This window comes from Tauraco erythrolophus, chromosome 1 (genome assembly GCF_009769465.1).
Source record: "Tauraco erythrolophus isolate bTauEry1 chromosome 1, bTauEry1.pri, whole genome shotgun sequence".
Taxonomy (NCBI): domain Eukaryota; kingdom Metazoa; phylum Chordata; class Aves; order Musophagiformes; family Musophagidae; genus Tauraco; species Tauraco erythrolophus.
In genome coordinates, this window is record NC_141465.1 from 53,183,038 (window position 1) to 53,200,483 (window position 17,446).

Here is a 17,446-nt window from a genome sequence, read left to right on the forward strand (position 1 = left end):
AGGTAATTATTCCCAAAAGTACAGGTACATGTAAATATGGTTGAATATGTTCTTGAAATGCACAGGAGTATATTAGTATATGATATATATCTCAATATATATTATATGCAAAATATCACATGCTTTCCTAGAAACATTATTCACTGTATATGTTTTGATATGTATATACGCAAGTAAACACAAACGTGCTCTAAATGCTGGGCTATTACTAGAATAGCGAATGAAAATTTCAATCTGATAAAATATCTCCGTTAATTGTGATAGCGATTCTAAGGTTATCAGTTATAATACTCTGGACTAATCCTTGCACAATGCTATACAAAGGCAAAGGGTTTTTCAAAAAGTTTTACTACTAGATAAGTGAAACCAAAAGCAGCACCTGCAGAAGAAATCTAATTTTACTGTAATAGGCCGTTTGAAGGTCATCATTTTGGGTTTTAATAATGCACAGAAACATCTGCTGTTTTCCTTGATCACATGAGAGAGAAAGGGAAAGAGGAAGAAATGAAGAAGGAGCTTTTGTTTTGCAATATTAAGTGAACAGAGAGAGGGAGATGGAAAATAAAGTGGTCCAGTTTTAAATACCTTGATGTGCGTACATACAGGTCCAAAACTTTAGATAGCTCTCCTGCCCAGCGTGGTGGGTTGACAGCCCTGGGAGCAGTGGCGAAAGTTGACAACCCCCCACAGCTGCCCCCCTCATGTTCTCTCTTGTCTAATCGAATTTTACGTGTGTTTCCAGATAGCTGATCAGCTTCCCTGGATTTCGCTGACGCCACAGGAAAGCTTTGCCTGAAGATGGAAACACTGGAGTCGGAACTGACCTGCCCTATCTGTCTGGAGCTGTTTGAAGACCCGCTGCTGCTGCCTTGCGCTCACAGCCTCTGCTTCAACTGCGCGCACCGCATCCTGGTCTCCCACTGCGCCACCAACGAGCCGGTGGAGTCAATCACCGCCTTCCAGTGCCCGACCTGCCGCTATGTCATCACCCTCAGCCAGCGCGGTCTAGACGGGCTCAAGCGCAACGTCACGCTGCAGAACATCATCGACAGGTTTCAGAAAGCCTCGGTCAGCGGGCCCAATTCCCCCAGCGAGACCCGCCGGGAGCGGGCGTTCGATAGCAACAGCATGTCGTCCTGCGAGAAGGTCCTGTGCCAGTTCTGCGACCAGGACCCTGCCCAGGAGGCGGTGAAAACCTGCGTTACCTGCGAGGTGTCCTACTGCGAGGAGTGCCTGAAAGCCACTCACCCCAACAAGAAGCCGTTCACCGGCCACCGGCTCATCGAACCCATCCCGGACTCTCACATCAGGGGATTAATGTGCTTGGAGCATGAGGACGAGAAAGTTAACATGTACTGCGTGACCGACGACCAGTTAATCTGTGCCTTGTGTAAACTGGTCGGGCGACACCGTGACCATCAGGTGGCAGCTTTAAGTGAGCGCTATGACAAGCTAAAGGTTAGTGCTACCCATGGACCTTTCGAGCCAAGCAGCGTGTGGTTGGGAAGGAGGGTGCCCTTTGGTTGCATGCTAAATTCCTCATTTGGGCAGGGGCTGGGAAAGGTAGGTGCGCGGTCTCTAATCGGACGAGACGCACATACAGACGTATATGTGAATTTGCTCGTCAGCATTTAAAAGGTGTTAGGTTTTGCTTAAGGAAAGATTCCTCAGTTGTGCTTTGATTTCTCTATAGCTATCATAAGGAATACGCAGCGTATACTGCCGTTTGGGTGAATTTTCTTATCGTACCTACAGCTTTATTTGCTGCAGCTGGCAAGGTTTAGTGCTGACTGCACATACACGGGTGCTGATAGAAGCGTCAGGCATTCTTTTCGTACACTCTGCTCTTGGTTATTTTTCATTTGGTTGCTTTCATTGTGAAAAGCCCTCCGCATCGCCACTAACAGGAGATGCATTTATCCGTGCCGGCTTCAGGGATGCCAGCTGCCTGTCCAGCCAGGGAAACCAAATTCCGGCTCCACTCTTCCTGCGCTGCTTCCCACCTGGGCTCGCAGGTGACACAGTCCTGGAAACAAAGATGAAATTGTTTCTGAGCTTCTTGTGGCGTTCCCACAGTTCGGTGAGCTCCTGGCACGTCCCCTGCTAGTTTGCCAGGCAGCTCTGACAGCCGCTTGGTCCCACGCAGGACACCCTGGGTGGGGTGGCAGTGGGCAGCCAGGTGGCAGGGTGGTCTGATAGCTCTCCAGGCTGACGGCAGAGGCAGAGTTCCTGCTGAACTGTGAGGGCCACAGCAAGTGGCTTCCCACCCACCTGGGTGTATGTTCCTCTCATGCCAATTTAGGTGTTGTTGTGGAGCAAAGGCAGGAATTAAGCATCCCACACTTCCCTCCCTACTCTCCCTCCGGGTGGTCTGTATGCGCCTGTGTGTGGCTGGGGGGGATTTTTTTAAAGATGGACTGCACTCGAGAAACCACAAGTGTGGAGGGCAAAGATGATCTGCCCACCTTCCCACACAGAATTCCAGAGGTGGAAAAAGAAACTGAATGAATAGATTTAACTAACTAAGAGGCTTTTCCTTAAATACCTTCAGACAAAAATATGTGGCTACACGTGTCTATGATAACTTTATGTGAGTGCAGGTAAAACCTGCATACACGCAGGCTGTGTGGGTTTTGTGCCTCTGTGCACATGCAAACGTGCAGATCGTACTCTGTGATTGTATTAACATAGTGAAAGATGCTTCTTTACCTGGACCCCATAGCTTCCTTTCATCTCTTAAAGACTTTTGTAATTGCTAAGAAGGAGTTGTTGGTTTTACTTTCTGATCTGGTTTATTATTTTAATAGGTAAGAGCTTGGCCATTGATAAAATGGGACATGGACTATAAATGTGAATAGAAGGTGCATGGACTTACAGTGCTTTTCAATAATCCAGCAAGTTTATATGCTTGACAGGTGCTACTCTTTAGTAAGCTAACAGTGTATCGTTTATCAACTTTATATGAGTAGGAATACTTTACTGAACAGGAAATACCTTCAACATTAAATACTGGATAAGTGTATTTTTGAGGATGTAAAAAAATAATGCACATTTCTTAATGTTCGTGTACGCACATAGGGCAAGTCTTGAAAGAAGAATTTAAAAGGCATATCTCTTCTCTTGAGATCTTTGACTTAGTATTGCAGATAGGAAAAAAAATGAAGGTATTTTTGCATGTTCTATGACTTTTCTGTGCAAAGATGCCTAAGCAAACTCTGAAAGGGTATCTCAGACAGACAAGTAATGTTCACATTAGATGTTACCCGGTTTAGCTACCTTAGCAAAGATTAATAAAGTACTTTCTACCAGCCTCCCTGAAGAGTAATTCAAGTACTAATTTAATGGTTAGCATAGGCCTGAGTCAAGTAACTCCTTCCTTATAATGGCAAGTCCTAACACTGTTTATAGTATAGGTATGATGTTTTTGAGATGTGGACTTTCTTTGTACCCAAACTATCTAAAAGTAGTTTACACAAACAATCATTAGTCTACATGAAATCCAGTTCCTTTTGTCATGAAGCAGCCTATTTCACTTTGCTAACACTAGCGATAACCTCAGTCATGCCAATTATGCCAGTAATTATGACATGCATGTAGTCTGAGCCCAGGAGTAGCAGGCTAGGTGGTTTCCATCCAGATCCAGTGTCCATTCTCTGTTCATAAGAAGGTAATCTGAAAACTATAGCTTTCCTTTCCTCGTTGCCTCTTCCATCTTAGAAATTTTTGCTGTTTTATATATCAGACTTGGAGAATGAGATTTTCAGTTCAGATGCTTTGATCGGCACTTATCAGGAGTAAAGGAATGGTACCTGTTCACACCAGTGTTTGGTAGCTGATGGGCAAGAATTTCAGATCTGTTTTCACGTTCAGATTTCCTCCTTCATAAATGTTGATATGACCTCTTGAGTCACTGATCATGATGCTAATGTAAATCTTAGGTACGAGCTTGCAGATGGTCTTTGTTAACTTACAGATAATGTGCACGTGCCATTGGCAGATTTCAGTGTTCAAGTGGATCAGAAAATCCCCACCTGAAAAAACAGGTTGTTGCTTGCTATATTGCTGCTGCGGGTTTTTAAAATACATGAGGTTGAATAGATAGGCTACCCAAATCTTTAAAAAAAATTCCGAAAGAATGAGCACATGGTATCTGATAGTATAGTGGATCCATTCAAAAATGGGTGGTTAATTGTATCTTTAAAAAGAAAAAGCAAAATCGCTTCAAGTGACGCTTTCTTTCTTGTGATTTTTCTTTTTAAATCCACACATTGTTGATGCTAATAACGGCAACTGGTGTTGCTCTGAGTGTCAAGCTATGCTAATTACTTGCATTCTCTTCCAGTGGTGTTACTAATTATTTAAACAATATCTTACCCTTCGTTAAGCATAGGACAAAAGATGCCATTACAATCTAGCTCCTTTTGTGGCAAGAACGAAACCCCTTAATTAGGAGTTCTGTACACTTGTCCAACAGAGGCGTCTACGCTGAAGGGTGTTTAACAGTCAATGTAACAGCAGTTGTGGACATCTGAAAATGAGAAAGTGTTTTCCTTTGGCAACTACGGCTCCAACCCTGAGAGGTGTTTTTCTTCTCAACTTGTGCTGGGGTAGAGGGGGTTGAGGGCACTTGTGTTCTTCCAGGAGCTGTCCTTTCTTGCTTAGTTACGCGACCCAATGATATGCCTTCACACTTATATTTGGTTTAGTGCTTATAGATGTGTTATTGGGTTTTTTTAAATAGATCATAGATGCCTATTAAAAATGGAAAAACAATAAAGCATGACCAAAAGAGAGAACAGGAAATATCCTGGTGATACACTGAATTTATGAGGTGGTGGTCAAAATTGTAGTATAAATTAGAAATAATTTCTATCTTCATAAACAATGAGAGCTTTAAAAATAGAAAGTGTGAATGCTTATGCTTACCCCACCATATTACCTCAAAGAAAATACATATGCCTAATTACTTTTGGTACTGGTTCTTTGCTTTTTGTCTTGTTTCAATGAAAAGGAAAAGACAATTTAAAAGTGCATTCATTTTTTTCAGAGGAGATTCATTAAATTACTATTGTTCTGTAGATATATTTATACTCAAGAAAGTGATAAGAAAAATGAAAAGATAAGATTGATTTTGAACAAGAGAGAACATTTGGGGGAGAAAGAAGTTACAAGGTGTGGATGGAAAGATGTCACTCTTTTAATATTAGCAAAGAGCCATGAAGAGGTCTAACAGGAGACAAAGATAGATGGTAAGCCATATTTTTAAATGTTGTAAAGCCAGCTTAACTCCATTGAATCCTATATTTTTACTTGCTTTTATATTTACTGAGAATCTGGCTGCTGCCGCATGTGTTCTTGCCAAAAAATAATTTTGGCAAAATTTGTGTACTGCTTAGTCAAGAAAGATCTTTTGTTGAATCGAACTGCTGTAGGTTAGCTGTGGTTTTCCATGTTTTGTTTGAATTTTATTAGTGCTGACGTGTATTGGGCATGCTTATGAAGGCAGGGCAGCCCTCTGAATGGCACTCAGCAATTCCAGGAACAAAAGGGAGCTTCGTGTTTGTGTGGTTTTCACCTAGTTTTAGTGGCAGAATCCATACACATCTATCTTTCCTACACTGTTGATTCAGGATGCAAGGATTAGGTTTTCTATGGTGTGTCAATTCAATTACTCATACATATTTTTTGCTGGGAAGCAGCCATAAACTGTTTTCACATAGGGAGGATTGCATTCAACACTTACAAGCCCACTTTGACTCTGTAAAGATAGGAAATTTCATCAAGTCCACAGTGTCTACGAATAGAGTGGAAAAAATATGTCTGCTTCCCTGCTATGTATATTATGAATTTAAAAATTGTTCATATTTAAATGTCTTTGCAGAGATACTGGCAAAATATGTGTTGAAGATTTCTAATTATTTTTATTTTGCAATATTTTGCAGGTGCAGCTTGATCATTAGTTGGTATACTGTGATAACATAAGCACCCAGCACTTACAGATGTATAGTCGTACAAACAGTTGGGTTGGCAATCCAGGAATATTGGTTTCTGGACTTACATATATATATATATATTATTCTGGACTTACATATATATTATGCACATGCATGCAAATTCACTCATTTATGCACATATTTATAGTACTTGTGTTAGTAAATAAAGGCAATACTACATAAGTTTGTATATATGTGTATGTAGTCTTGTTTGTATAGCATAGAAATACGTGTAATTTCTTTTAGTGTCTAAGTTCATGAATATTTAGAATCTTGAATTTGAATAAATACATGTATACGTGTATTTTAAGTAATATATACAGTTTTGTATACATGTGTAGGTCAGTAAAAATATATTTGATCATATATATAAAACTTATTAGTTATTTTACTTGGTATCCATTTTTAATATTCCATGTGTATCTCTTTTGTGTAGCTAAATATTTTCACATCTAAATGTATAGTTTCCCTGTATACTTTTAATTTTACTAACGTGCTATTTAATGGAAACTATTTACACTAAAAAAAAAAATTCCAACTGATATGTAAAGACATAGTATGTCAGTGTTAGTGTAGTGATATGTGTTATTAAACACTTCAATAAGTGACACTTTTCCTTACACTGTACATAACAGATTCAGAGTGTAGAAAGTTACTTTCTATTGTGCCAGTTATGCAGGTTTAATGTATAGTAAAAACACTATATCCAACTTGACAAAATGTGGAACTTGTGGATTTCATTCTTATTATATTAGATGCATCTTGATGTTATTATTAGATTAGATACTGCTTGACAGATATTTCAGTGTATTATTTTTTGTGAAATTAGAATGATGAATGGTCACGTCTATTAGGATGGAATATTATCTGATATTACTTAACCCAGAAATAGATGAAAAAATATTACTAATTGTCTGTGCCTTCAGTATTTGTACAGATCCAAAAATATTGTTTCATGAAAGAAGATCGATGTAGGAATGAACTATTTTACTACAAAGATTTTCCAGCTACATTTAATTTATTACATTAATATATAAATTTTAAGGCAGACTTTAGAACATTCTGTCTTTAGTATCGTGTTCTCTCAAGTGGCTGCGTTTCCTCCATTTGGTATTTCTTTGGTGGAGTTTAGAAGGATAACAGAAAATGTCAGTACAGTAATAACAACATTAGTCTTTTTATTTTTTTTTTTCGGGGGAGGGTGTGTTGGTTTGTTTTTGGGTTTTTTTTGCTAAATTTTAGACTGTTGTAGCCTAGTTTGATGTTCCTTGTGTTTATGACTATGGATATGAACTATGACTTTACAATAGTTATATGTACTGTGAGATCGTTTTTATTTTAGCTATTTAAGGTCTTTTAAATAATATGAGTTTTTTAAAATTTACTTCCACAAATTTAACAGTTGGCAAGTCTTTCAAAAATATTCACATACTACTTAGTTCCTTCAATTTTTAGTGGAAATGATGGTGTTGAAGCATAATCTATTCAGGAAGAACAAGAGAACAAAATAAAATTCTAAGTAATATAGCATTATCATCTTTGTTCTCGTGACTGATTTCCAGGGAAGCCAGGCTAGGCATCAAGTAAAGTGTATTTTCATACTTCTCCTTGGATCTGGTCCAGACTGTTTGGATAACGGACTTTACATCCATGTTCTAGCTCCAAATTTGCTTATTGTAATGACCTTTTGACTGACCATTGCTTATGTGTTTTTAGACAATATGATGCTTAAAAGTTGTTGGTGGAATATAATGCATGACAGATACTTCCTCAGCATGAGAATTTGTGTTTAAACAATAAATAATAAAGCAATAAAAATGGAAATGAAGCAAATAGATGCGGTTAAGGGAAATAGTGAACTGGTTTAGAACACTGGGCACAAGTCCACCCTTTATTTAGGACACAGTGTCTGCCTACTAAAGTAACAAAAATAGGGTTGGTAACAAGAAAAGTTACAAACAAGTGACCTTTCAAAGGCAGAACATTACAGATTTAGCATAACAGTACGTTTTTTTGTAACTGATAAATAGAGTAAGCTAATTCTTTAGTGTTTTACTGGGCAATGATAGAGCTGTTGGGAGAATAACACCATGGACAGGAGGCTAAAACTCACGCTCTTCGAAGGCATTAAGAGGTGTGTGGAAGGGTATGAATATGTATGTCTATATGTTAGGTATGTATATTCTGAACTTATTTTAAAGTATAACCTTATTTTAATGCAAATATTTAAAAAATAATGTGACAGCAAATAAAAATGTGTAGGTAGTTAATAGTATGCTTTAAATAGGAAAAAAAACACGTCAAAACCTGGATGTAAATATCTCCCAAATAAGAACTGCAGAACACTCAATATTCAGATTTCTCTCAAGCTTTAATTTAATATGTTAAATCACTTAAAGAGAAATCCAAATTACTTCAACTCTGCCCTGTAATGACATGATTAAAACATTTTAGTTTTTCATCTTGAACAATTTTCATGACCTATTATATTTTTTTCATATTATCTGATCTTAACACACAAATCCAGCAGTGATCCCAGTACTCTACTTTCCATTTCAGGCTTTACAAGTGTACCTCTATTATGATTTTCCTTCGCCCTCTTTTTTCAGGAAAGTGTACACTTCCTAGCAAAATGATAGTACTTGTATGTATCCTCAGCACTGTGAACCTATAATAGAGGTTCATACCAATCAGAAACAGTGCCTAGTTTGGAAAGTCTGAATAGTCTATGGAGAAGGAACCTCCTTGAGAATGTCATGGACTGGAAAGCCGTGTTGGCACTAAAGCATCCTTTGGATTCAAAGCCTGATACGGGTGTGTTCCCTCTTTCTCCCATCTTTATTTTCCTCCCCCAAAACCAGCCATCCAGCCACCTGTCTCCCTTGGCATCCCTTGACCCTCCACGCAGGAAGCCTTTTCTTTTCTGGGAAAGACACTGTTTCCTTTGAGAGCGAGCAGCCGCACCAAGGATGTGGGGTGAGGGGATTCCTGCCCTTCACAGCTTTCATGTCTCATTTACAGCGCGCTCTTGCAAATCACTCAGAGCCTGCTCTGTTTTCTGGTTATCTCAAGCCGGTGAAAAATGAAGGAGGAGCAAAGAAAATGGAAAATTAGATGATTTTATCATAGTGTGACAATAATGAGTTATTCCTAGACCTTCTGTAAGTGCTTACTTAAGCAATTCTTACCCTTTTACAGTGTAAATGCTTAATTGAAAACTCATTGTCTTTGTCAGTAAAATGCTTAGAACATGTTGGGTAGCTAATAAATAAGTAATATAGCACTGACTTTCTTGATCAAGTGCCCTGATGGTGCCAGCAGGATTACTTTTGTGATAGCCTTTTGTTTTTTAATTTCTACAGGCTGGAGTGGAAGTATCACTTGTTTTACGAATTCTCCTTTGTGTGGGGTGTTGGTCCTATGCGATATCCCAGTTTACGACTGGAAGGAGAGCATGTGCAGGGTTGTTTAATGCCTCGGACAAAAGCACTCGAGGGACTGGAGCTCTATCTTACAGATCTCCTCTGTTTAAGCTTACTGACCTGCTTTCAGCTGTCCCCAGTTGCCAAGATGTGAGACTCTGTCATAGCTAGAATTGCACTGCAAAACTGAGGAAGTTCTCTGCCGCCTGCTAGCACCTGTGTGTGTGTGTGCATATGCCTTGTCTCATCTGAAAGAGCTCCATGAGATTCTGAGTACTGAAAACTGGAAAGGGACGAAAAAGGGACAAGCAATGAGTCCATAGTCAGGAGTATGATTCTGTAGAAATATTTCCTCATCCATCTCAATTAGGACGTTATTGCTCTTCTAGAATTTTTGGGCTATTACATGTTTGTATTGAACCCATGCTCAAACTTGCATAAAATCGACTTTGAAAGCAGCAGAGTTTGGTGGTGGTTTTTTTGTTTGTTTGTTTCCATGCTCACAACATTCGCATTTCTGGAGAAATGAAAATTTCCTGACAAAATTTGATCTCAGTCTTCTCTTTTATGGCCAACATACTGTAAGGAAGCTAAGCAATTTTAGCTTCCTTACAGTATGTTGACCATAGTAACAAAAAGTATCAGTATGATCCTGTAATTATATCTTACAGAATGAGAAGGATCAAATTCAGCACAGATGAGAAATGTAACTGGAGTGCCTATGGCTAACTTTTTTCTTGGCAATTTATCTATTCAATTAATTATGATACTGAGGATGATCTTCTAAACTATGACAGACTCCTCATCCATAGCCTTTTAGTGGCCCACAGAACATTGGCTGCAGAAAGCAAATGCTGAAAATTTGAAAAAGAAAGGATATTTTAGTGGAGTAATATGCAATATACAACTTCATATCTATATGGAAGTTGAGTTTTTTTTAAGAAAAATTAAAAAAAAAAGAAATCTCTGCGGGCATTTGTGACTTTGGAATGGACAGTATTCCACTGTTGCCAACTGCATCTGTAAAGTATATAAATGATTTTACTTAATTTTACGATGGTAATTCCCAAAGGCTCAATTAAAAAAAAGTCCTGTAATATAAGATCTTGTAAAAGTACATGAGATGTAATCCCAGCTTCAAGGAATGTTCATTCAACTATGCTTAGAACAAAATATGAAAGCAAGCATGACAGGTATGTGGAAATTTTATATGGTCACAGTAATATTCAGGCAAGCTGTTGGCATCATGCGAATGGGTAAGATTAAACAAGAAAAAAGTTTTAAATTAATATTGGCTAGTTACACTAGTCAGCATAGGCACTAATATTTGATTTCTTATATTATTCTGGTTTGAAGTACAATAGCTTCACTCCCCTTGTCACCACATTGAAAGGCCTGGATTCTTGTGCCCTTCATTTAGAAGAGATCTCAATGCAGGTCCTGGGTCTGTATGTCCTGTCTTATGTGCCAGTCTAAGAAATTAATTCTGATGTCCAAACTGACGTCAGTACACTGATACAACAGTACTCTCTATTGACTGAAAATTTACACTCCCTAAATGTGATAAAAGAACTGAAGTATGAGAGATTCCAAAATATGAGAGAATATTTAGCTCATATCTCATCATATCTTATGAGATAGAGATTCTTTTCTATCTCATAAGTGTTGCAGCTTTTATTTCTTAATTAAATTATGTTTTTGATATCACATTCTTTTTCCAAAGGGTATTCCAAGTGAAGTAAAAATAAAAACTTGTTACGATGAGAACAGATTTCATGTAACATATGCAACAGCTCATATAACTTAAAATAAATAGTAATTAAATGCATAGTCTTCTCTCAAAAAGCTAAAAAGTACAAATGGGCCTTTTTGATGCCATTACTTCCCAGTGCCATACTGCACGAATCACTTCTTATACCATTACTTACCGTACGCCCACCAGTTGTGGGTGATAAATGGTCATTGTTAATACCAGAACAGATGAAGATGGGAGCAGCAATGTGCTGTTAGGCTGAGTGAGGAGATAGGAGTGAGAGGGGGACAGAGCTCTTGTGTCCCAGGACTAATACCAGGATGGTACGGCTAATATACCTCTTGTTCAGGAGTGTGCCTAAAATCATAAGCCGCTCCAGCATTTTTTTCTGTATTGTTTCCTGTAATTCTGCTTATAATGCACACACGTCTTGAAACATATGCTTTAAAAATATTAAACTTCCATTTTTTGTGTCAAAAGATAAACAGTAACCTATTCAGCTACTTAACAGTAACCTATTCAGCTTATTAAGCTGGAACATCTCTGAGGGCAGATAGTACTGGAAGATTTCTCAGCACGTGCAGCGTATCAGAGCTGAAGGAAGCAATGACTAATTTGAACCTGATGAAGAAAAAATAATAAAAGTGCTTCCCTGATTAAAACAATCCAGTTTTTCTCTTTACTTTAAATTTTGTTTGCATATATGTGGATACTTCTATGACTTGCCAAATGCACCTGTTTTCACCATGCAGTTTATATTGAGACTTCATGCTATCTGTGAATAACAATGTCAATTCAATCTTGTAATGCTTTTAGAATGTTAGAGAAATTTTCCATATCTAAGTCTAGCTGATAGGTAAAATTAGTTAAAGGTAAAAAAAAAAAACCCATCATCTTTCAGTAACTACTAGAGAAACTAAAACATCCTGTAACAAAGTAAAAGAGAAGAACTGGCATTGCTTAGGAGTTATATGGATTAATGCTCTGTTTTTTTGAGACAGTTGTGTACTCTGGTAGGGTACCCTCCTTTACCAGCTGGCATTTGCTGTAGGCTCTTGCATTACAGTAGCCTCCCCACTGAAACTCATCTCTGTGCTCCTGGAGTTGTGCTGGCTATTTTTGAAATGTGAGACTGTGCACCCAAGTTTTGTTATTTGCTATGATACAGTCAAACTTTAAACGAGATTAAAGACAGGCAGCTGTTCACAACATATTTGTCTCGTGGTAGAAGCATTAAGCAGACTCGTTAGGCTGTAGCTAATGACAGTGTGTGCAAACTTTATTTCCAGATTAAACCAGCAGCATATGAAGAATATAATGCATTCAAACTGAATTTGAGCGATATCTATCTTAGTAATAAGTTACTAAAGAGAAGAAAGCGTATTGATCAGTGTATGGATGATGGTTCATCTGAATAGGTATTTAAAATGTTTTATTTGTGGCCTAAAGACTCTAAACACATACATGCAAGAAATCCCTTCAAAGGAATAATTGAAGGAACTATTAAAATATTACAAATAATATCTGACGTAGTAAATTTTAAAAAAATTAAAATCTGTCAATCCAAAAATAGATGTTTCCAATGCCTTTTCCAATATGCCAAACCTGACTATATTCTGTAAACTATAAAAGTGGAAAAATACATGTGCAGATATGCAAGAGATTGTTAGAGGTGAGTGCTTGAGAGAGAAAGTCCCTCTGTTTTCTCAGTAGTCTCCTGGTTGCTGTATGGTCTTTCCTGTGGGCTGCTGGGGGTGGCTGGGGCAGTGGGTCACTCCAGGATGGCCCAGCCAGCGCTGAGGTTCTCCCATGGCGCAGGGTGTTCTTCAGCTTGGCAGGAGTGAGCCACATTTGCTTTTCTGTAAGTGTTTGCTGTTGGAAGGCTAGCCCTGAGTGTTAAAAATCCACCTGTACATTGAAAACTCTGCCATGTGAGGGAGCTCCTGCATTGAGGCCCCTTTTTCATCCCAAGGGGTGATAGGTGCCCACTTACATAAGGACCCACTTGAGATGCCTGGTGAGGTTATGCAAACTTTGGGTGAATTTATGTCATGATGCAATCTTTTCTTTCATGTGCCTTAAGTATGGGCAGGTGTTGTTCTCTCCCCTGCATTTGATTACAGCTTTCAACTTAAAAAATATGCTGCAACTCGGGGGAAAGGGGGCATTATATTAGATATACAATAATGTTTTCACCCTCTTTTGAGCATTTCTCATGATCACTCTTGAGGAAAAAGTGACCTTTCCATTCAGATCCACCAATTAGAGCAGCAACCATGAAGCCTTTTTGTGGTTTTTACATCTTCTTTCCTTCTACTGAATTATCTTTCTTTTCAGACTTGGTAGACACGTGCTTCAGCCCTCCTGAAATTCCGATACACTGAAACCCTTGTGCAGGCAACATGCTATGAATTACTGTAGTTCTTTAGGGGTAAGAATATTATCAGAGGAACCTTTTTTCACTCCTTTAATTTACTTGATTACTTCCAGCTTTGTCCATATTTATACAAATTGAAAACCTTTGTCTTAACATATAGTGAATTACTCTAAATAATACCAACTCTTTAGATTAATTGATTTAGATTTTTGTAATGTCTTTTGTTAAAAGAGGCTGGGTAAAGGAGTAAAGGAAGAATACAAAAGTGATAAATAAAGCATTTTTTGAACACCTGAGAAACATTTAAATGAAGTCTGAATTTTGAGCAGTTTTAAATGGGTTTTTGTTCTGCCTAAATCGGTTTGCACATTCTCTTTTGAAAGAAGTATAATTTTTCTGTCAAGTAAATCACTACTACTCTTCAGGAAAAATTGAACAAACAAACAAACAGACCTAAGCAAACAAAACTGATTTGGAGTTCTGCTCTTAAATCTCATAACGCTTAATTTCAGCACTTGTTAAAGTCAGTGAAGGCTTTAGATTTTAATGTGTGCAATATCAAAACAGTTTTTAATAAATTAGGAAACTGTTTTAGTCTAATTATTGCCTCTATTGTGTGCAGAGTTGAGCGTTCGCAGTATAGGGGTACAAGTAACTTGTTGGGTTACAGGTAAATGATTGTCACAAGTTGATAATTCAGATGGAGGAGAGCTTATTTTGTAAAGACTCTGCTTATAGTTAGCAGTGAAACTGTCGCTCTATGGAAGAAACAACAGAAAAGTAAACAGGAGAATGCTTGTTTAATACTTTTTTTTTTTCTGACATATTCCAAGCGTGACAGGAACCCAGTTCACCCTGAAGTTCAAGACCAGAGTGCCTCATTGAAGGACTCCTGCTTGCAGAACGGCTCTGAATCTGCTGTCACATGTTTTCCTTGGAGGAACTCGTTTCCTTCCTGAGGAGGTCTGCAAGGTCAGGCAAATATCCGATCTTGGAAGCCGCCTGTCTCAGGACTGCTCTCTCTGAGTCATTATTTCTGCAGAAAAAAACATAGAGAAAGTCTGTCAGAAACCCTGCAGTGTAGCTAAGCGTTTCAGCGATGGGAAGCTGTTTTAAACTGGGCACGCGACATAGAAGTGTTTTGAAGCTTTGGGGTTCTGTCCTTTTGTACAGCACATACGTAATTTCAGTATTCTTGTTTAAGAGTCAGAATTCATGTAATTGGCCTCTAGTGCTGTGAAACAGTAACAGCTTGGTCCTGTGAGTAAAAGGCCTCCTGTCCAGTCTTTAAAATTTGACCCTATTACTTTTGCTTTATATTATTATACCAAATTCTGCCCTCAGGCACACCAGCAGAATCCCACCTTGCTTTAGCAAGTATTAATGGATTTCTTCATTATTCTTACTTACTAATTATTTATTTATTAGGCACTTATTATTGACTACTTGGGGATTTTCTTATACATACTACTAGCACTGAGACTATGTTATGGGATCACTGAACTGATTTAACAAGCCTGCTGCTGCCAAAAAATGGTTCATCCTGTGACATTGTTCTCCTCATCTTTTCTGCATGCTACTGGCATCCTGCTGAAGCAGCTCCAGCACACGTGAGATTCTTTGGTGAGCTGATTCCCTGCCTTTTCTGCCAGCAGCGAGCAGCTCCAGCAATGTAGTGGTGCAGGTGTGCCTGAGGCGGGACCACTGAGTCTACTCTGTTTTCTCTCTCTTAGGCACCCACCACTGACTGCACAGGTGTGCTCTAGGAAGACTGCTACGCTAGATGCTGATAGCAGATGCACAAGTCAGGTGCCTAAAATACACTTTCCCAGAAGCCAAATCGATTTACTGGCTGATTTCTGTGGGTCCACCATTTTCCCTCTCCTGTAGTGATGCATCCCTACCTCTTCCTCAGCATCTTTGCCTGACTGATCCCACCCTGAGCTATGCCAGTGCTCAAGGTCGGTAAAAAACCAACTCCATGTAGTAAGTGAATAATTTTCTGGATGTCTAGCAAGTCAAAATGGCTCAGTGGTGGTTCAGATTTACTCTGGTTCTGGCACAAAGTAAAGGTGAAGATCTTACAGAGCGGGACAGGGAGGGAAGTGATTGAATGGGCTTTAAATATTATCCTAAGCAAGGAGGAGCAATTCCACCTGTAGCTGTTAACTGTGTATAAAAAGGGATTACAACAACTTCTCTATGTCCAGCTCTGTTAAGGGTTGTTTTCTTTATCACCACAGACCACGATTAAGATGTACAGATGTGACTCTTAACATTGAGTCAACCTTTCAGAATTTGAGGAAAGCTGAAGAAAGCAAGCTTTCTTTTTCCTTATGTGGTTAAGTGGCCAAAAAGTATTTTTTCCAATAAAAACAACTGTACTGATAAACAAAGTAAAATAAACTGCAGAGGTACAAAAGTGATGCTATAACTTATGCCTATACAAAGACGTTTTTCAGTACAAAAATTCCCTGCAGAAGTTATGCCCCTCACACTGGCAAAAGCTTCTAGTGTGCCTTCCAATGTGAAGCTGCAGCTTTTGTTTAGGAATAGTGGTAGGAGCACAAATTTGATCTTTGGAGGTTTTTATCTCCCTGCTGTGAATTTTGCCCTATCATTAGACTTCATGTCACCCCCTAGTATGTGCTTAGAATTTACTGTAAGTCCTCCAGACAGTTCTGAAAAATTGAACAAATATTTACAAATCTGGTTTAAAGTTCGAGCTTGGAAGCAGCCACAGAAGTAATTTGTTTTAGATTTCCTTGAGAACCCTTACTAGATTTCTAGTAGGGATGTAATCTTTGCTGCTTTGGGAAAACTTCATCCATGAAAAATATGGACAAAACCGAGGATTTGTATTTATTTTGATTTATACATATGACTTTTGAAATAGTGCTGGAATATTCCTTGAAATATTGTGGAACGGATCTGCCTGGTAATTCCCTTTTAACCACAAACCAGCAGGAATTGAATAGCTGAGCTGCAACAGGTGTAGATATATCTGATTTTTAAGAACCCCTGTCAGAACCTTTCCACTTTCTCACAGACTGCAGGATCAAATGGGCTTGGGAGTAATGCTCACTAAAACAGAGCTGTTCTAAACTAAATAAAGAGCAAATTCCAAAACACATCAGAGCTAATTTGCCATTGTTTTCACCATAAACCATAATGAATTCTCATCAAATGAATGCAGCTGCTATGGTGCTGTATCCAAAATAATGTAATTAAATTGCTGTTTGGGGAATTGTAGAATATAAATTTGGCAGAGACTCGTTACTGGCAATTCGACAGCGAAACATTTATAATCTTATCCAGAGAGGTGATCCTGTGTTCTGTCATTCTAAGAACAGAGAGAGGAGAAACAGAACCGGGATGACAAATGGCCAGACTGAAGTCTGAAACAAGAAACCTCAAGAACTTAAGGCTAATCCAAGCCTTGCTTAAAAGCCTATTGGGAAAGCAAGGGGAGGACAGGAGGAGAAACCTTGGATGGGTTACATTAGAAAAATTCTCCAGCATGGTGTGTAGTGGTCCATGAGGAAGGAAGGTCCACCAAAGGGAGCCTGCAGGAGCCACAGCTTTGCCACCCTCAGGGTAAGAAGAGATGCAACCCCAAAGCAGATGAGCTGACTCATCCTCCCTGCCTGCTGCCCTACAAAAACATACTCCCTTGTGCTGTCAGTGAGTGTTTGGGTGCTTAATTATACCTTAAGCGGTCTCATCTGGGAGAAAGCAGTGACGTTGGGCACCCTGGTCTCTTGCGTGATGAATTCTCCTGGAGTTGTGCCAGGCTGGCACATGAAAGTACAACATACAACTCAAATATCTGTAAAAACTTCCATGATGAATGTGTGCTGAACACACGAACATTGCCTTTGCTTGGGCTGCCCAAGATCAA

At 38.8% G+C, this 17,446-nt stretch overlaps 1 protein-coding gene across 2 annotated transcripts in view; it reads left to right on the plus strand.

Moving 5' to 3' along the window:
- Window positions 1–798: 798 nt before the first annotated feature.
- The window catches only part of MID1 (midline 1), a 104,317-nt gene continuing 87,669 nt past the window's right edge, over window positions 799–17,446 (plus strand). For both annotated transcript variants that reach the window (XM_086609424.1, XM_086609429.1), the window contains exon 1: window positions 799–1,458. In XM_086609424.1, coding sequence (XP_086465550.1) covers window positions 799–1,458 — 660 coding nt within the window. The remainder of the gene's footprint in view (window positions 1,459–17,446) is intronic.